The following is a 22,238-nucleotide window of genomic DNA, read 5'->3' as shown; positions in this document are numbered from 1 at the left end:
AAGTTAAACAGATTTGCAAATTACTTCTATTAAAAAAAATATCTTAATCCTTCCAATAATTAGGAGCTGCTGAAGTTGAGTTGTTCTTTTCTGTCTGGCAACATCTCTGCATCTTGGCATCTCTGCTTGTCTCGGGAACTACAGAGTAGCAGAGGTTTGCTATGGGTATTTGCTTCTACTCTGGTCAGTTCCCTAGACAGGTGTCAACAGAGAGCACTTAGACAGAAAAGAACAACTCAACTTCTGCAGCCCATAAATACTGAAAGGATTATGATTTTTAATAGAAGTAATTTATAAATCTGTTTAACGTTCTGGAGCAAGATGATATATATATATATATATATATATATATATATATATATATATATAAAAAGTTATTTTTTCCCTGGGTAACCCCTTTAACCCCTTAAGGACTCTGTCCATTTGGGCCTTAAGGACTTTTATTTTTAAGTTTTTGTTTTTTCCTCCTTGCCTTCTAAAAATCATAACTCAACCACAGACTAGTATGAGGGCTTGTTTTTTGTGCGAACAGTTGTCCTTTGTAATGACATCACTAATTTTACCATAAAAATGTATGGCGCAACCAAAAAACGGTAAAATAGACCTATTTTCTTTATTCTGTGGGTTAATACAATTAAAATGATACACATGATTACATACTTTTCTATTATTATACCGCTTATAAAAAATCGCAAACTTTTAAACCAAATTAGTGCATTTAAAATCCCTCTATCTTGCTGACCTATAACTTTAAAATTTTTCCGTATACTTTTTTTACTTTTATTTTTACACTTTAATAGTCCCTTATAGGGGACTATTTATAGCAATCATTCGATTGCTAATACCGTTCAATGCTATGCATAGGACATAGCACTGATCAGTGTTATCGGTCATCTTCTGCTCTGGTCTGCTCGATCGCAGACCAGAGCAGAAGACCCGTGAAAGGCAGCGGAGGCAGGTGAGGCGACCGTCTGCCGTTCTGGATGATTGGATCTCTGGGGGAGCACTGCGGGCGATCCGATCATCCACTTTAGTGACCACAGCGCTGCAGATGCCATGATCTGTATTGATCAAGGCAGCTGAAAGGTTAATGGCGGACATCTGCGTGATCGCAGATGTCGGCCATTACCGGCGGGTCCCTGGCTGCTATCAGCAGCCGGGACCTGCCGCCCATGACCCAAGCATCGCTCCAATGCTCGTGGTCATGTATAGGACGTAAATGTACGTCCTGGGGCATTAAGTACCACTGCACCAAGACATACATTTATGTCATGTGTTGTTAAGGGGCTAAAAATGTAATAAGCGATATGATCGGTTGCTATCGGCAACTGCATCACTATTTCTCTAGTTTTTTTCTGTACTGTCAAACAGATTTGCAAATTACTTCTATTTAAAAATCTTAATCCTTCCAGTACTTATCAGCTGCTGTATACTTCACAGGAAGTTATTTTCATTTTGAATTTCTTTTTTGTGTGACCACAGTGCTCTTTGCTGACACCTCTGTCCATTTCAGGAACAGTCCAGAGCAGGACATATCTCCATAGCAAACCTCTCCTGATCTGGTATGTTCCAGATGTGGACAGAGTTGTCAGCAGAGAGCACTGTGGTCAGACAGAAATGAAATTTAATTATAAGAATTTTAAAAAATCTGTTTAACCCCTTAAGGACTCAGGGTTTTTCAGTTTTTGCACTTTCATTTTTTCCTCCTTACATTTTAAAAATCATAACCCTTTCAATTTTCCACCTAAAAATCCATATTATGGCTTATTTTTTGCGTCACCAATTCTACTTTGCAGTGACATTAGTCATTTTACCTAAAAATTCATGGCGAAACGGAAAAAAAATGATTGTGCGACAAAATCGAAGAAAAAACGCAATTTTGTAACTTTTGGGGGCTTCCGTTTCTACGCAGTGCCTCTTTCGGTAAAAATGACACCTTATTATTATTCTGTAGGTCCATACGATTAAAATGATACCCTACTTATATAGGTTTGATTTTGTCGCACTTCTGGACAAAATCATTACTACATGCAGGAAAATTTATACGTTTAAAAATGTCATCTTCTGACCCCTATAACTTTTTTATTTTTTCGACATACAGGGCGGTATGAGGGCTCATTTTTTGCGCCATGATCTGAAGTTTTTATCGGTGCGGTTTTTGTTTTGATCAGAGTTTTTGAACACTTTTTATACATTTTTTAATGGTATAAAAAATGACCAAAATTTTTTTGCACGCACGCCATTGACCGTGCGGTTTAATTAATGATATATTTTTATAGTTTGGACATTTACGCACGCGGCAATACCACATATGTTTATTTTTATTTACACTTTTTTATTTTTTTTATGGGAAAAGGGGGGTGATTCAAACTTTTATTAGGGAAGGGGTTAAATGACCTTTATTAACACTTTTTTTTACATTTTTTTTGCAGTGTTATAGGTCTCATAAGGACCTATAACACTGCACACACTGATCTTTTACACAGATCACAGGCGTGTATTAACACGCCTGTGATCAGTGTTATCGGCGCTTGACTGCTCCTGTCTGGATCTCAGCAGTCATTCGTCAATCGGACACCGAGGAGGCAGGTAAGGGCCCTCCCGGTGTCCTGTAAGCTGTTCGGGACGCCACGATTTCACCGCAGCGGTCCCGAACAGCCCGACTGACTAGCCGGGATCGTTTCACTTTCACTTTAGAAGCGGCGGTCAGCTTTGACCGCCGCTTCTAAAGGGTTAATACCGCACATTGCCGCGATCGGCAATGTGTGGTATTAGCCGCGGGTCCCAACCGTTGATGAGCGCCGGGACCGACGCGATATGATGTGGGGTCCCGCGTCCCTGCGTCGTTAAGGGGTTAACTTTCTGGCACCAGTTGATTTGAAAACATTTGTTTTCCACCGGAGTACCCCTGTAAGCGCCTCCCCAACATTTGAAGCATGTAATGTCGAGCAAAGGTATGGAGCCACCTTAGGGGCTGAGACTGTTCTGAACATGGTGAGTGCTGGCTGTATTATATAACTAACAGCAGCTGGCAACAGCCAGAATTGGAGGTTGCATTTACACCATATTCTCTGAATGTATATGCTTTCTGTGCAGGACTCAAATGTGAGAGCGCTCTCTCCGCTCTTGTGATGTCAGGTGACCTCAGTGATTGGGTGTAGTGGGTTTGGAACATCATCAGGACAGTGGCATGCAGGGAAGTAAACAAAGGCTACAGGAGCCCTAGAGTGCTGGCACTGGACTCAATAAAAGTGAGTATGCTTAATTTTATTATTTAAGAGGGGAACAAAGAGGCTCGCTGTATGGGTCTGATTTTGCTCTGGACAGTTTCTGACATGGACATTTTAGAAACTAGCACACTGGTGCTTTGTTCTTGTTGTGTAAACCACTTTAAGTCAACTTTTATTTATAAAATATTTTCATATAAAGAAAACGATATAATGGACCAAAAGGTGTCCATGTCATGGTTACAAACCCACCCTAAGATAGAAGGTATAAAGTATTGTGATAATAGATTTTCTTTTTGGTGAAACTGTACATGAAATGGCAATATTGTTTTAACCATAGGGCTTTTGTTTTTCTCTTCCTCGGTCTCGTAAATAGGGCCTGCTGCAGTTTCCTGCACAAATGGGTGGGTGGATACACTATTGTCAATGGGGGAGATTTATCAAAGGATTTAGACTGGTTTTCCTGTCTAAATTTGTCGCACACAAAGTCGCAGTCTAAATACGTGCGACGTTTCCGCGACTTCTGCTTTAGAGGATTTTTAGAACATGATGCATGCTAGTCTATCTTAGACTGAGAAATGCATTGGTGCTGAATTTATGAATAGTGACTTTTCGGTGAAAAGTCGCATTGGCCGAAAGTACGCTGAAATGTCAGATCATGCTGGGGCAGGTTTAAATACAGTCTAAACCATAGATCCTGAAGTCTGTGCACAGAATTTATCAAGAGCGTGCGACTTTTGATAAATTAAGCGCACAATAGACCGGCCTAACCCTCTGTAGGTTGGTCTATATTGAAATATACAACTTTGATAAATCCCCAATGAGTCAATGGGAGTCCCAGAGGTTGGACCCTTACCAAACATAATGTGATCTAGCAATATACCATCACTGTATGTTATAAGAATATCTGTTTATTCACAATTCCATAACAAGTTATATAAAAGGGTGTTGGTTCTTAGAAAACCCCTATGTAGTTTATTTAGCTTTCTCTATGGGGGACATTTATTATGGTGTTTAACCTTTTCATGTAAAATTGTCCATAGAGTGGCAGCGAGCTGTGTTGTTCCTGATTTGTGACTTTCCACACATACAGCAATCTTTATACATCACTACATTTGTGTGTACCATCAAAGGTTTTTTTTGCAGCAGTCATTGATTAATCATTTGCAACTTTTGGGGAAAAAAAGTCAGTAATTTGTGTACAACAGTCACACCAAATCTGACCACATGGTAAAAAGTGTCTATACCACACAATAGTTTCCATCATCTTCATTATTGATTCTTCCGCATACATTTCGTGGAAGGCCATAAACCTTTTGATAAATTAGTCCCAGCCACATCAAATACACAACAAGGAAAATGGAAAAAACACCATGATAAATTCCCCCTATGTCCCTGGTTTATTAGTTTTATTTAGTATTCTTATTTTAAATGCTCATAAACAAAGTGTGAACACTAACGTCTGTTTGTACAGTAGATGCATTTCTCTGAGACTTTGGTTGAGTCTAAAAGCTGGAATAAGGGTTGGTTGTTGAGGAAGGAAAGGGTGAACTCCCAATTTATTTGTTGAGGTAAATACGTTTATCAACCCCTTCCCCGTACTGGCATATTTTGACCCATAACTTATTTAGTTTCCCATCCACAGACTTGTATAAGGGCTTATTTTTTAACAGCCTTATTTAGCCATATAATGTATTGCAAAACTGGATGACAAAGTTGACAAAAGAAAACACAAATGTGTACATTTGTGAGCCATTTTTTCTCATCTCACTGTATCGTAAAACTGACATGTTAAAGAGGGGGGGGTCCGACCACTGGGACCCCCGCAATCTCCTGAAAGGAGTCTGCCGGAAGCAGCCATTACGACCCCAGCAGGAATCCGCGGCCGACAAGCCCCCTCTATGTATCCCTCAGAAATATATGGAGGGGGCATGTCGACCGCCGATCCATGCGGGGGTTGGCATGCCCCCTTTCAGCAGGCTGCTGGGGCCCCGTTCAAGAGATCACGGGGAGTCCCAGCGGTCGGACCCCTTATTTCACTACAGAACTCCTTTAATTTTATAATTTGGGTCAGTATGATTAACAATAACAAATTTGTATACTTTTCTGCATCACTATGATATGACCCCTGTAACATTTTTATTTTTCATAGAACTGTGTGGGGTTCTTTTTTGCCTTTTATATAGGTACCATTTTGTGGTAGATTTAACTTTTTAATTGCTTTTTATTCCATTTTTCTGAGATGTAACCAAAAATCAGCAATTTTTTTTATTGTTTACAGTGTACACCACGTGAAATCAATAATGCCTGCACTTGACAAATACCAAATGTGTTATTTTTTGGAGTTTGGATTTTTCTTATTTAAGAAATAGGAATAAAGAGGGTGACCAATTTTTATTGAGAAGGGGGTATATTTTTAAAACGTTAGTTTTACTTTATATTTACTATATTTCTTTAAGCTTAAACAATTTAATGTAATGCTATGGAATTGCTCTGAATTGTCAAATTAGTGCTCTCTTAGCGCTAACTACACAATACTCCCTGCCAGATCTGTCACTGGAGCCACTGAGGCCTTCAAAAAGCCTTGGGTTGCCATGACAAAAGGTCAGCAACACAACAGGCGTGGCACCTGTCAAATTAATTTCTATTTATCACGGCATCTAGACAGTTAAATTATTGGCATTGGACTGATCTTTGATGTCAGTCACTGATGGCGGGTATCAGCTGCAAATAGCAGCTGTCACCTGCCATGTACGTAGAGCTCTCATCTGCTGTGCCATATCCCAACCGAACCATGACATAAATGTCCATCACTGGTTGGAAAGTGGTTAAAGTTCCAGTTCACATGTACAGGACCCATATCTGAAAATATGTAATAAGTTACATGGTCTCTAGGGGAGCGTGGCTATGCTGCAGTGGGTGGGTGGGTAGTAGGGTGAAATGGATTTATTGAAGTAATTCTATCCACATAACCATACTCCTGTGGAGACCATGTGACTTATGACATATTGTCTCTGGCTGCATGGATTGATGGGAAATAAATAGACTCACACTACAGCACTTTTGGGTGTGGGTCCCGTGCATTAATACAGGACAAAGCAGGGCACAGAGGTAAGAGAAGCATATTACACAGTATTCTAACTTGGCATCATGGGCTCAAAGGCTGAAAGAAAAATTCCCGGAATAGCCCTTTAACCCCTTAAAGGGATACTCCGGTGAAAAACTTTTTTTTTTTTTTTTTTTTTAATCAACTGGTGCCAGAAAGTTAAACAGATTTGTAAATTACTTCTATTAAAAAAATCTTAATCCTTCCTGTACTTATTAGCTGCTGAATACTACAGTGGAAATTATTTTCCTTTTTGAAACACAGAGCTGTCTGCTGACATCATGAGCACAGTGCTCTCTGCTGACATCTCTGTCCATTTTAGGAACTGTCCAGAACAGCATGTTTGCTATGGGGATTTCCTTTTACTCTGGACAGTTCCTAAAATGGACAGAGATGTCAGCAGAGAGCACTGTGCTCATGATGTCAGCAGACAGCTCTGTGTTTCAAAAGGAAAATAATTTCCACTGTAGTATTCAACAGCTAATAAGTACAGGAAGGATTAAGATTTTTTAATAGAAGTAATTTACAAATCTGTTTAACTTTCTGGCACCAGTTGATTTAAAAAAATAAAAATAAAAAAGTTTTTCACCGGAGTACACCTTTAACCCCTTAAGGACTGAGCCCTTTTTCACCTTAAGGACTCGGCCATTTTTTGCAAATCTGACCACTGTCACTTTAAACATTAATAACTCTGGAATGCTTTTAGTTATCATTCTGATTCCGAGATTGTTTTTTCGTGACATATTCTACTTTAACGTAGTGGTAAAATTTTTTGGTAACTTGCATCCTTTCTTGGTGAAAAATCCCAAAATTTGATGAAAAATTTGAAAATTTTGCATTTTTCTAACTTTGAAGCTCTCTGCTTGTAAGGAAAATTGATATTCCAAATAATTTTTTTTTTATTCACATATACAATATGTCTACTTTATATTTGCATCATAAAATTGATGAGTTTTTACTTTTGGAAGACACCAGAGGGCTTCAAAGTTCCGCAGCAATTTTCCAATTTTTCACAAAATTTTGAAACTTGCTTTTTTTCAGGGACCAGTTCAGGTTTGAAGTGGATTTGAAGGGTCTTCATATTAGAAATACCCCATAAATTACCCCATTATAAAAACTGCACCCCCGAAAGTATTCAAAATTACATTCAGTAAGCGTTTTAACCCTTTACGGGTTTCACAGGAATAGCAGCAAAGTGAAGGAGAAAATTCACAATCTTCATTTTTTACACTCGCATGTTCTTGTAGACCCAATTTTTGAATTTTTGCAAGGGGTAAAAAGGAGAAAATTTTTACTTGTATTTGAAACCCAATTTCTCTCGAGTAAGCACATACCTCATATGTCTATGTAAAGTGTTCGGCGGGCGCAGTAGAGGGCTCAGAAGGGAAGGAGCGTCAAATGGTTTTTGGGGGGCATGTCACCTTTAGGAAGCCCCTATGGTGCCAGAACAGCAAAAAAAAAACACATGGCATACCATTTTGGAAACTAGACCCCTCGGGGAACGTAACAAGGGGTAATGTGAACCTTAATACCCCACAGGTGATTCACGACTTTTGCATATGTAAAAAAAATATATATTTTTTTTACCTAAAATGCTTGGTTTCTCTAAAGTTTTACATTTTTAAAAAGGGTAATAGCAGAAAATACCCCCCAAAATTTGAAGCCCAATTTCTCCCGATTCAGAAAACACCCCATATGGGGGTGAAAAGTGCTCTGCTGGCGCACTACAGGTCTCAGAAGAGAAGGAGTCACATTTGGCTTTTTTGAAGGAAATTTTGCTCTGGGGGCATGCCGCATTTAGGAAGCCCCTATGGTGCCAGGACAGCAAAAAAAAACCCACATGGCATACCATTTTGGAAACTAGACCCCTCGGGGAACGTAACAAGGGGTAAAGTGAACCTTAATACCCTACAGGTGTTTCACGACTTTTGCATATGTAAAAAAAAATAAAAAAATTTACCTAAAATGCTTGGTTTCCCAAAAAATTTACATTTATACAAAGGGTTAAAGCAGAAAATACCCCCCAAAATTTGAAGCCCAATTTCTCCCGATTCAGAAAACACCCCATATGGGGGTGAAAAGTGCTCTGTTGGCGCACTACAGGTCTCAGAAGAGAAGGAGTCACATTTGGCTTTTTGAAAGCAAATTTTGCTCTGGGGGCATGCCGCATTTAGGAAGCCCCTATGGTGCCAGGACCGCAAAAAAACCCCACATGGCATACCATTTTGGAAACTAGAGCCCTCGGGGAACGTAACAAGGGGTTAAGTGAACCTTAATACCCTACAGGTGTTTCACGACTTTTGCATATGTAAAAAAAAATAAAAAAATTTACCTAAAATGCTTGGTTTCCCAAAAAATTTACATTTATACAAAGGGTTAAAGCAGAAAATACCCCCCAAAATTTGAAGCCCAATTTCTCCCGAGTACGGCGATACCCCATATGTGACCCTTAACTGTTGCCTTGAAATACGACAGGGCTCCAAAGTGAGAGCGCCATGCGCATTTGAGGCCTAAATTAGGGATTGCATAGGGGTGGACATAGGGGTATTCTACGCCAGTGATTCCCAAACATTGTGCCTCCAGCTGTTGCAAAACTCCCAGCATTCCTGGACAGTCAACGGCTGTCCGACAATACTGGGAGTTGTTGTTTTGCAACAGCTGGAGGCTCCGTTTTGGAAACCGTGGCATACCAGACGTTTTTCATTTTTATTGGGGAGGGGAGGGGGGCTCTATAGGGGTATGTGTAAATGTAGTGTTTTTTACTTTTTATTTTATTTTTTGTGTTAGTGTAGTGTAGTGTTTTTAGGGTACAGTCACACGGGCGGGGGTTCACAGTAGTTTCTCGCTGGCAGTTTGAGCTGTTGCAGAAAATTTGCTGCAGCTCAAACTTGCAGCCCGATACCTACTGTAATCCTCCGCCCATGTGAGTGTACCCTGTACATTCACATTGGGGGGGACATCCAGCTGTTGCAAAACTACAACTCCCAGCATGCGCTGAGAGACTGTACATGCTGAGAGTTTTAGTTTTGCAACAGCTGTAGGCACACTGGTTATGTATCACGGAGTTTGTGACCTTACTCAGTGTTTCAAAACCAGTGTGCCTCCAGCTGTTGCAAAACTACAACTCCCAGCATGTACGGTGCATCGTGTAAGGTGACTGCTGGGAGTTGTAGTTTGCAACAGCTGGAGGCACACCGGTCGTGAAACAATGAGTTAGGTAAAAAAAAAAAACTAAGTTTCACAACCAGTGTGCCTTCAGCTGTTGAAAAACTACAACTCTTAGCAGTAACCAACAGCCAACGGGCATGCTGGGAGTTGTAGTTATGCAACCAGCAGATGCACCACTACAACTCCCAGCATGCACTTTAGCTGTTTGTGCAAGCTGGGAGTTGTAGTTATACAACAGCTGAAGGTACACTTTTCCATAGAAAAAATGTGCCTCCAGCTGTTGCAAAACCATAAGTCCCAGCATGCCCATAAGGGAATGCTGGGAGTTGTGGTGGTCTGCCTCCTGCTGTTGCATAACTACAGCTCCCAGCATGCCCTTTTTGCATGCTGGGAGCTGTTGCTAAGCAACAGCAGGAGGCTGTAACTCACCTCCTGCTGCTGCTTCATCGCAGGCTGTCCCACGCCGCCGCCGTCGCTCCTGGGGCCCCGATCCCAACATTAACGCCGGGGATCGGGGTCCCCAGCACCCGGGGTCGTCTTCCCGCACCCGCTCACGCCCTCCGGAAGAGGGGCGGAGCGGGTGCGGGAGTGACACCCGCAGCAGGCGCCCTGATTGGTCGGCCGGTAATCCGGCCGACGAATCAGGGCGATCGTGAGGTGGCACCAGTGCCACCTCACCCCTGCAGGCTCTGGCTGTTCGGGGCCGTCAGAGACGGCCCCGAACAGCCAGTAATTCCGGGTCACCGGGTCACTGGAGACCCGATTGACCCGGAATCGCCGCAGATCGCTGGACTGAATTGTCCAGCGATCTGCGGCGATCGCCGACATGGGGGGGCATAATGACCCCCCTGGGCGATATGCCGGGATGCCTGCTGAACGATTTCAGCAGGCATCCGGCTCCGGTCCCCAACCGGCTAGCGGTGGGGACCGGAATTCCCACGGGCGTATGGATACGCCCTGCGTCCTTAAGGACTCGGGATGCAGGGCGTATCCATACGCCCTGCGTCCTTAAGAGGTTAACGACCACGGACGTAAATGTACGTCCTGGTTTGGCGGGACTTCCCGCACCAGGACGTACATTTACGTCCTGTGTATGACCGCGAGCATCGGAAGGGTGCTCGCGTCATACACGGCAGGTTCCGGCTGCTGGCAGCAGCCGGGGACCCTCCGGTAATGGCCGACATCCGCGATCGCGCGGATGTCCGCCATTAACCCCTCCGATGCCGTGATCAATACAGACCACGGCATCTGCGGCATTTTGATTGGATGATCGGATCACCCGCAGCGCTGCTGTGGGGATCCGATCATCCAGCATGACAGCCGGAGGTCCCCTCATCTAGCTCCGGCCGTCTCCCGGGGTCTTCTGCTTTGGTCTGTCCTATGCATAGCACTGCACAGTATTAGCAATCAAACGATTGCTATAGATAGTCCCCTATGGGGACATAAAAAGTGTAAAAAAAATAATTTGAAAAATGTAAAAATAAAAAAGTAAAAAAAAGTGAAAAATCCCCTCCCCCAATAAAAATTGTCTGTTTTTCCCCTTTTACCCCCAAAAAGCGTAAGCATTTTTTAAAAATAAACATATTTGGTATCGCCGCGTGGGTAAATGTCCGAACTATCAAAATATAATGTTAATGATCCCGTACGGTGAATGGTGTAAACGTAAAAAATTTAAAAAGTCCACAAATCCGGCTTTTTGTCACATTTAATAAAAAATTTTTTTTATAAAAAATGATCTAAAAGTTTTATATACGCAAATGTGGTATCTAAAACAAGTACAGATGAAGGTGCAAAAAATTAGCCCTCATACCGCCCTATATACGGAAAAATGAAAAAGTTATAGGTGGTCAAAATAGGGCAATTTTAGATCACTGATTTTGTACAAAAAGTTTTTAGATTTCTTTTTAAGCGGTACAAAAATATAAACGTATCTAGCCATGGGTATAATTTGAATCATATTGACCCACAGAATAAAGAACACATGTCATTTTTACCGTAAAGTGTACAGTGTGAAAACAAAACCCTCCAAAATGTGCAAATTTCCTCCCTAAAAATATTTTTTGGGGGTTCGCCGTACATTTTATGGTAAAATGAGAGGTTCCATTACAAAGTACAATTGGTCACGCAAAAAACAAGCCCTTATATGGGTCAGTACATTGAAATATAAAGGAGTTATGGATTTTTGAAGGCGAGGAGGAAAAAACGAAAACGCAAAAATAAAATTGGCCTGGTCCTTGAGGTGAAAATGGGCTTCGTCATTAAGGGGTTAAGGGCTAAGCCCATTTGGGCATTAAGGACTCAGCCAGCTTCATTTTTGCTTACCGTTTTTTCCTCCTCACATTCTAAAAGCCATAACTTTTTATTTTTCCATCCATGCCCGCCATCTTGGGTGATCGGTTCCCCGCTGCAGCACCGATCACTCGTTCAAAGTGCCGCACATGCAGTGATCAGAATTGATCATGGTATCTGAGGGGTTAATGGCAGACATCAGCGCGATCGCTGATGTGCGCTATTACCGGCGGGTCCCTGTCTGCTGATAGCAGCCGCGACCCACCGTGCATGATGTGAGCACCGATCTAGTGCTCGCATCATGTGAATGACGGAAATGTATGTCCTGGTGCGTTAAGTACCACCTCACCAAGATGTGCATTTACGTCCAAAGTCATTAAGTGGTTAAAGGAAAACTGACAAGCTGTTCGCCTGCACTAAACCCAATACACTGGGTAAAAGTGCAGGTGAACAGGGTTAAAATGAGTTATTACTTACTAAAATTGGTCCCTGCATTGTGAAGATATTGCCCTCGTTGCAAGAATGGTAATTCTGTTTAGTGCACAATGGAGGCGGGGAGCCAGCTTGCCGAGCTTTCCTACATCTGCCCCGTGCCCACCCATCTTATGCGTATACATTATTCTTCACTCTAATGTCCTAGTCCTTTTTTTTTTAACCGCTCCCTTCTCCCTATGAGACTTATCAAAATTAAACAGGCACTCTTTATGGTGCAAGCTGGTGACAGTAGCAAACACAACCACTATGAGTGAGCGGCAGCAGCTGGCAACCCTGAGCTTTGCCATGCATAGCTGTGCAGGGGCCAGGCCTGGAAGGAGAGAGACAGAGAAAGCTGGAGACTGTGAGAACACCAGGTGTCTCACCTTATCTCTGGGGACAAGCAGGGCAGCAATGTTAAATAGGTATTCCCATATCATTAAATAGATCTGTAAATATTCCCCAGGCTGTATTAACTCCCTGTTGAATTCTATTATGGTCTTCAATATCTCTTGGTCACGGCCCGTGCTGCGATTCAGCAGCCTAGACCATGCTTATGCAGTAGTAACACTATGAAGGATGGCAGGGAGTCGGGAGCATACATATTTGCGCATGCGCAGTTGCTCCCAGCTGCTTGTCCGACCAGACGATAGTCACAACAGTGCTCACCAATTCTAGTTGGAATATCTCCTAGAATAAAGCAGCTGGCACTGGTGCAGGGAGGTGCCGTGGATCCAGATTCTGCTATAATCGAGTTCCATAGCAGCATCAGTATGGTAATTGCCGATACCGATAACGTCCAAAATCGTGAATATCGGCCAAACCGATAATCTGTCGATCCCTGCTTTCCTCTGCACAAAATCTCCCCCATTGAATGGAGCAGTGGTTGAGTCTATGCACTGCTTCTCCATTCAGGGTCCCACCAGTTAGGCTCGTGATCATACACAAAGGGGGAGATTTATCAAAACCTGTCCAGAGGAGAAGTTGCTGGGTTGCCTATAACAACCAATCAGATCCCTTTTTTTCATTTTTGAAAAGGCCTCTGCAAAATTAAAGAAGCAAGCTGATTGGTTGCTATGGGCAACTCAGCAACTTTCCCTCTGGACAGGTTTTGCTAAATCTCCCCCATATTCCCTATGCTGTGAATGGGGATAAGTGTCTATAAGGAAAATTTCCTGTGAATCTGAGCCATGAAGCAGAAATTATGCTGAATCAGTGCCTATGTTGCCGCAAAAAAAGGCACTGAAAATCAAAGCACAATAGACTTTGACTTAAGGCTTTTATTACTGGATTTTGGTGGAAGATTGAACATAATCATCTGCCAGACTTTGGATTCTTTTTGGAAACTTCATCATGTGAACACAGCCGTAGAAAACCCATTAAAGTCAGTAGTTTGAATGAGCACAGTGAGATAAGACATTCCACATGTTGCAGGCATCACCAAATGAAACTTCGGCATGACTGCGCAGATCTGCACCATCCCTATTGATGGTAATGCAGTCGTACATGAAACATGTTCATTCTTTTGGCGGAGTCCAAAATTCAGCAGTGTGCACAGTGCAGCAGAATCCCATTGAAGACAACTGAAGGCTGCTGCACTGGCATCTGCGCCTGGAATTTCCATAGTGTGCACATATCCTAAAAGAGCAAGAACACATGGTGCTGCCGCCTCACACAGTCAACCTCCCTCCCACATGGGGTGGGCAGGATTCTGGTTCACATGGGGAGATCTGTGTGTGTGTTTTTTTTTAAACCCGTTTGGAAGGTCAAACACAGCACAAAAAAAAAAAACTACTTTTTTTTTCTATTCCGTTGCTGCAAGTTGTGGTAAGGTTTTTCCTGACATTCAAAACGCAATCTGAGGGTACAGTCCCACATACCGCTTACACAGCGTATTTCACGCTGCGCAAAATCATCTGCAGCAGCGGGATACTTTTAGATGCGTGTTGCGAGGTCATAGCAAGATTAGGCAGCAGAACTGGCTATGACATGTTGGAGCCTTAGGCTAAGTTTCCACTTGTTTTTTGTTTTTTTTTCCTGACAGTTTTTGAGCAAAAGTCAGAAGTGGCTCCATGAGGGAGAAGTGTAAGTCCTTCCTATATATGTCCTATTCCTTTTGAATACACTTCTGACTTTGGACATCTACCACTGCAGTTTTTGAGCCAAACACTGCCAGGAAAATGGAAACTTAGCCTTAATGTAGTCCCAAAATCCAACCTTGTAGCCTTATTTAATCAATACAACTGGCTAATACACTGCTCAAAAAGTAAAGGGAACACTAAGATAACAAACACATCCTAGATCTGAACGAATGAACTAATCGGATGAAATACTTTAGTCTTTACATAATATTTATGTGATTTTGTTGTCACATTCAACTATCAATGGAAATCAAATACATCAACCCATGGAGGTCTAGATATGGAGTCACACTGAAAATCAAAATGGAAAACCCCACTACAGGCTGATCCAACTTTGATGTAATGTCCTTAACCCCTTAACGACCACGGACGTAAATGTACGTACTGGTTTGGCGCTACGTCGTACATTTAAGTCCTGTGTATGACCGCGAGCATCGGAGCGGTGCTCGCGTCATACTCGTCAGGTTCCGGCTGCTAGCAGCAGCCGGGAACCCGCCGGTAATGGCCGACATCTGCGATCGGGCGGATGTCCGCCATTAACCCCTCAGATGCCGTGATCAATACAGATCACTGCATCTGCCTAACTTTGAATGGGTGATCGGATCGCCCGCAGCGCTGCCGCAGCGATCCGATCATCCAGCATGGCGGCCGGAGGTCCCCTCACCTTGCTCCGGCCGTCTCCTGGGGTCTTATGCACTGGTCTGAGATCGAGTAGACCAGAGCAGAAGATCACAGATAATACTGAGCAGTGCTATGACCTATACATAGCACTGAACAGTATTAGCAATCAAATGATTGCTATAGATAGTCCCCTATGGGGACATAAAGTGTAAAAAAAAATAAAAAAATAAAAAAAAAATTAATAAAAAAAATTATCTAAAAGTTTTATATATGCAAATGTGGCATCGATAAAAAGTACAGATGACGGCACAAAAAATGTAAATATACCACCCCATATATGGAAAAATGAAAAAGTTATAGGTGGTCAAAATAGGGCAATTTTAGATTACCGATTTTGTACAAAAAGTTTTAGTTATTTTTTTTTTTTAAGTAGTACAAAAATATAAAAGTATCTAGCCATGGGTATCCTTTTAACCCACAGAATAAAGAAAACATATAATTTTTACCGTAAAGTGTATAGTAAGAAAACAAAACCCTCCAAAATGTGCAAAATTTTGGTTTTCATTAAAATTTCCTCCCTAAAAAATATATATTTTTGGGGTTCGACGTACATTTTATGGTAAAATGAGAGGTTTCATTACAAAGTACAATTGGTCACGCAAAAAACAAGCCCTTATATGGGTCTGTAGATGGAAATATAAAGGAGTTATGGATTTTAGAAGGCGAGGAGGAAAAAACGAAAATGCAAAAATAAAATTGGCCTGGTCCTTAAGGTTAAAATGGACTTGGTCCTTAACCCCTTAAGGACTCATGATTTTTAGAAGATGATGAATAAATTAAAATGCAAAAGCGGAAAAACGCTATCGCTTTCAATTTTGCACCTAAAAATCCATATGATGGCTTATTTTTTGTGCCACCAATTCTACTTTGCAGTGACATTAGTCATTTTAGCAAAAAATCCACGGCGAAACGGAAAAAAAAAAAAATTATTGTGCGACAAAATTGAAGAAAAAATTTACTTTTATAACTTTTGGGAGCTTCTGTTTCTACGCAGTGCATTTTTTTTGGTAAACATTACACCTTCTCTTTATTCTGTAGGTCCATATGATTAAAATGACACCCTACTTATAGAGGTTTGATTTTGTCGTACTTCTGAAAATAATCATAACTACATGCAGGAAAATTTATACGTTTAAAAATGTCATCTTCTGACCCCTATAACTTTTTTCCGCATACGGCCAGTATGAGGGCTCAATTTTTGCGCCGCGTTCTGAAGTTTTTCGTGTTGATCGGACTTTTTGATAGCTTTTTATTCATTTTTTTTATGATATAAAAAGTGACCAAAAATACGCTATTTTGGACTTTGGAATTTTTTGGCGCATACGCCATTGACCGTGCGGTTTAATTATATAATTTTATAGTTCGGACATTTAAGCAAGCGGCGATACCACATATGTTAATTTTTATTTACACTTTTTTTTATGGGAAAAAGGGGGTGATTCAAACTTTTATTAGGGAAGGGGTTAAATGACCTGTTAACTTTTTTTTTTTGCAGTGCTATAGCTCCCATAGGGACCTATAACACTGCACACACTGATCTCTTATGCTGATCCCTGCAAAGCCATAGCTTTGCACGGATCAGCGAGATAAGGGCTCGATTGCTCAAGCCTGTAGCTCAGGCTTGGAGCAATCAAACCTCGATCGGACGCGGTGGAGACAGGTAAGGAGACCTCCGCCTGCGTCCCAGCTGATCGGAACATCGCGATTTTATCGCGATGTCCCGATCAGCCCGACTCAGCTGCCGGGAAGCGTTTACTTTCGTTTTCAGACGCAGCGGTCAACTTTAATCGCTGCGTCTGAAGGGTTAACAGCGCGCGGCACAACGATCGGTGCCGCATGCTGTTAGCCCAGGGCCCCGGTTATTGTTAGCAGCAGGGACCGACCCGGTGTGATGCGGGGTCACGGCGTGACCCTGTTTTTCACACCGGGACCGGGCTCAGGGCGTACAGGTACGCCCTGAGTCCTTAAGAGGTTAAAGGGGTACTCCGTAAGAAAACTTTTTTTTTTTTTTAAATCAACTGGTGCGAGGAAGTTAAACAGATTTGTAAATTACTTCTATTTAAAAGTCTTAATCCTTCCAGTACTTATTAGCTGCTGAAAACTACAGAGGAAATTCTTTTCTTTTTGGAACCCAGAGCTCTCTGCTGACATCTCTGTCCATAGTAGGATAAAATCCCTATAGCAAATATATGCTGCTCTGGACCGTACCTAAAATAGACAGAGATGTCAGCAGAGAGCACTGTGCTCGTGATGTCAGCAGAGAGCACTGTGTTCCAAAAAAATAATTTCCTCTGTAGTTTTCAATAGCTAATAAGTACTGGAAGGATTGATTTTTTAATAGAAGTAATTTACAAATCTGTTTCACTTTCTGGCATCAGTTGAGTTAGAAAAAAAATAAAATAAAGTTTTACACCGGAGTACCCCTTTAAAACAAGTCAAAATGAGGCTCAGTAGTGTGTGTGGCCTCCATGTGCCCATATGACCTCCCTACAATGCCTGGGCTAATGAGGTGGTGGATGGTCTCCTGAGGGAAGTCCTCCCAGACCTGGACTAAAGCATCCACCAACTCCTGGACAGTCTGTGGTCCCAGATGTGCTCAATTGGATTCAGGTCTGGGGAACGGACGGGGCAGTCCATAGCATTAATGCCTTCCTCTTACAGGAACTGCTGACACTCCAGCCACATGAGGTCTAGCATTGTCTTGCGGAACCCAGGACAAACCACACCAACATATGGTCTCACAAGGGGTCTGAGGATCTCATCTCGGTACCTAATGGCAGTAAGGCTACCTCTGGCAAGTAAAAGGAGGGCTGTGTCCCAAAGAAATGCCATCCCACACCATTACTGACCCACCGCCATTCCGGTCATGCTGGAGGATATTGCAGGCAGCAGAACGTGCTCCACGGCATCTCCAGACTCTGTCACGTCTGTCACATGTGCTCAGTGTGAACCTGCTTTCATCTGTGAAGAGCACATTGCGCCAGTGGCGAATTTGCCAATCTTTGTGTTCTCTGGCAAATGCAAAACATCCTGCATGGTGTTGGGCTGTAAGCACAACCCCCATCTGTGGACGTCGGGCCCTCATACCACCCTCATGGAGTCTTTCTGACCGTATGAGTGGACACATGCACGTGTGGCCTGCTGGAGGTCATTTTGCAGGGCTCTGGCAGTGCTCCTCCTTGCACAAAGGCGGAGCTGCTGGGTTGTTGCCCTCCTACGGCCTCCTCCACGTCTTCTGATGTACTGGCCTGTCTCCTAGTAGTGTCTCCATGCTCTGGGCACTTCGCTGACCGACATAGCAAACCTTCTTGCCACAGCTCGCATTGATGTGCCATCCTGGATGAGCTGCACTACCTGAGCCACTTGTGTGGGTTGTAGACTCAGTCTCATGCAGAGCACTAGAGTGAAAGCACCACCAGCATTTAAAAGTGACCAAAACATCCACCAGGAAGCATAGGAACTCAGAAGTGGTCTATGGTCACCAACTGCAGAACCACTCCTTTATTGGAGAGTGTCTTGCTAATTAGTTATAATTTCCACCTGCTGTCAGCATGTGAAATTGATTGTCAATCAGTGTTACTTCCTGAGTGATTTCACAGAAGTGTGATTGACTTGGAGTTACATTGTGTTGTTTAGGTGTTCCCTTTATTGTTTTGAGCAGTGTTCCTCTCAAATCTAAATCACAATACACACACATCTAAAACACGATACTGAAGAAACTTCTCATATTTAAGTCAGGGAACCAGCAGGTAATATTCATAGTGAAATTTTACATTTTAAAAGGAATAAAAACTTTTTTTTTTTTTAAGTTTCTAATTCCCCAATGACAAGTCCACAAATAGATACTTTCTAGCATCAACATCACAAAAGGAAAAAAACAACTAATATACAGTACAGTGGGCCAGCGGGGTAAAATAAATCCAACAGTAAAATACAATAATCTTTACTCATTTGTCTCAAGGTTATTTTCAATGCCTTACATGGTAATTTTCTGTATTGCCCATATGGGAAGAATCGTTAATGGCAACATATGAGCAAATGTAGGAGTCCATGAATATTACCTTGATACCGCAAAGCGGTCACCACCCTATTTTATACAAACATAAAAAACAGATTCACATTTCCATACATAACCATCATAAACTTTCTGCCTGACCTTGGTTCTTTTTCCACATGGCATTAGAAGCAGGTAGGCTTTGGTTCCCCATGAATGGTTTAAGTCTCTGAGAAATGGAGGCCTGTGGCAAGTTGAATGTTGATGGATTCATGTAGGGCAGATAGGAACTGGCAGCACTGGTTTGGGATGGGCCTGGTGCCCGTCCCGCAAATAGGTTTGGGTTAAAGTTTGAAAATGAATTAGAAGTTTGGGAACCCAAGTTGCTCGCAGAAGGAAGGTGTCCCCCAACAGTTGACGCTGAAGCCCCTGCTGCCGCCATAGATGTTGTTGGTATATCATCAGCAACTGGAAGAGAAGAGTCCTTTTTCACACACTGAATGACACTTGTTTGGCGGCTCACTTGTCCTGCTGGGGTTGCTGAATCAGAATCTGAAGAGGCAGGCAAGGCTGTGGTACTTTGTGACGCTGCACGTGCAGTGTTGTCAGAACACACATGGAGGTGTTTAAACAGGGATCGATGAGTACGAAAATGCTGCATACAATTTTCACATCTGTTAATAAAAGGGGGGAAGAAAATGAAATTCTATAAAAACAAGCACTTATTTTGGTCTAATAGATATATTGCTTTCCACCACCTGAACATCCACCTTCAGCAGGCTCCGTTGAAATTATCGGCGGTAAGACCGGACAGACTCAATACAGTTTGGAGGAATTTTATCCAAAGAATTTATAGCCTGCTACAGAATTTTTCCACAGAAAGTGTTTAGAGTACGCAATTGAAAGATTACTTTTTTAGTCCCCATAGGGGACTACTGCATGCAGTAAATAAATATGTGAGGAAAAAAAAAAAAAATGTGAATAAGCCCCTCCCCTGATAAAAGTTTAAGTTACCCACACTTATTTTTCAAATGAAATAATGAACAAAAATAAAATAAACATATGTCCGGACTAAAATACAATGGTAAGTAAAGGGGTACTCTGTTCCTAGACATCTTATCCCCTAGCCAAAGGATAGGGGTTATGATATCTGATCGCAGCGGGTCCGGCCGCTGTGACCTGCTGCAATATCCAATCTTTTCAAAACAAAAATGGTACCAACAAAAACTGTGCAAAAAGAAGAAAAAAAATTTGATGGGACTTTTTGATCGATTTTTATAAATTTTTTATGGTATATGAAGTGATCAAAAATCAGCAATTCTGGACTTTGGTATTTTTTTTTTTTTTAGTTTATACCATCGACCGTGCGGTTCAACTATTAAAACACATATTTTAATTGGACATTTACGCACACTGTGATACCACATGTTTATTTGTTTACATTATTCTATTTGGGTTAAAGTCCCCCATAATACCCATCTCATTGTGATTTTCTGCCTTATTTATTTGCCATAATGACTCCACATTACAATTTCCCTCACATAATATAATCAGTGCGGCTTTTAGACTAGGCAACATAAAAGGCAAATCAGTCTCCCTTTTCAATATTTCAGATTGTTCCTTAACCCCTTGGGGACCAAGCCCATTTTGACCCTAAGGACCAGAGCATTTTTTGAAATTCTGACCAATGTCACTTTAAGCATTAATAACACTGGGATGCTTTTACTTATGAATTTGATTCACAGACAGTTTTTTCATGACATATTCTACTTTATGTTAGTGGTAAATTTTCGTCAATACTTGCATCATTTCTTGGTGAAAAATTCAAAATTAAAAAAAATGTTCATGAAATTTTAGCATTTTTTATAACTTTGAAGCTCTCTGCTTGTAAGGAAAATAGATATACCAAATAAATGTTATATTGATTCACATATACAATATGTCTAGTTTATGTTTGCATCATAAAGTTGACATGTTTTTACTTTTTGAAGACATCAGAGGGCTTCAAAATAAAGCAGCAATTTTCCAATTTTTCAAGTAAATTTCAAAATCTGAATTTTACAGGGACCAGTTCAGTTTTGAAGTGAAGATTGAGGGTATTTATGTTAGAAATACCCCATAATGGACCCCATTATGAAAACTGCACCCCTCAACATAGTCAAAATGACATTCAGAAAGTTTGTTAACCCTTTAAGTGTTTCACAGAAATAGCAGCAAAGTGGAGGCAAAAATTAAAAATATGAATTTTTTACACTATGTTCTTGTAGACCCCTATTTTATTTTATTTTTTACAAGGGGTAAAAGGAGAAAAAGCTCCCCAAAATATGTAACCCAATTTCTCTCGAGTAAGGAAATACCTCATATGTGTATGTCAAGCGTTCGAAGGGCGCAGTAGAGGGCTCAGAAGGGAAGGAGCGACAATGGGATTTTGGAGAGTGAGTATTTCTGAAATGGTTTTTGGAGGGCATGTCACATTTAGGAAGCCCCTATGGTGCCAGAATAGCGAAAAGCACCCCACATGGTATACTATTTGGGAAACTACACCCCTCAAGGCACGTAACATGAGTGAATGAGCCTTAACACCCCACAGGTGTTTGACAAATTTTTAATAAAGTTGGACGTAAAAATAAAACTTTTTTTTCACTAAAATGCTGATTTTACCCCAAATTTTTTACTTTCACAAGGGGTAATAGGTGAAAATGTCCCCCAAAATTTGAAACCCCATTTCTCTCAAGTAAGGAAATACCTCATATGTGGATGTAAAGTACTCTGCAGGTGCACTAGAGGGCTCAGAAGGGAAGGAGCGACATTGGGCTTTTGGAAAGCGAATTTTGCTGAAATGGTTTTTTGGGGGGGCATATCACAATTAGGAAGCCTCTATGGTGCCAGAACAGCACCCCCCCCCCCCACATGGCAAACTATTTGGGAAACTACACCCCTCAAGGAATGTAACATGGGGTGCAGTGAGCCTTGGCACCACACAGGTGTTTGACGACTTTGCGTTGAAGTTTGATGTGAAAACGAAAATTAGTTTTATTTATTATTACTAAAATGAGATGTTACCCCAAATTTTTCATTTTCACAAGGAGTAATAGGTCAAAATGTCCCCCAAAATTTGAAACCCAATTTCTCTTGAGTAAGGAAATACCTCATTTGTG

At 41.6% G+C, this 22,238-nt stretch overlaps 1 protein-coding gene across 1 annotated transcript in view; it reads right to left on the bottom strand.

Annotated features, from left to right (window-relative positions):
• Nucleotides 1-22,238, bottom strand: part of ZNF414 (zinc finger protein 414) — a 69,838-nt gene that overhangs the window by 21,774 nt on the left and 25,826 nt on the right. Inside the window, exon 5 of the mRNA XM_056570591.1 lies at nucleotides 19,243-19,754. Coding sequence (XP_056426566.1) covers nucleotides 19,243-19,754 — 512 coding nt within the window. The remainder of the gene's footprint in view (nucleotides 1-19,242; nucleotides 19,755-22,238) is intronic.

This window comes from Hyla sarda, chromosome 1 (assembly GCF_029499605.1).
Source record: "Hyla sarda isolate aHylSar1 chromosome 1, aHylSar1.hap1, whole genome shotgun sequence".
NCBI lineage: Eukaryota > Metazoa > Chordata > Amphibia > Anura > Hylidae > Hyla > Hyla sarda.
Note: the sequence above shows the minus strand (reverse complement) of the source record. Positions and strands in the feature narration are given on the sequence as shown.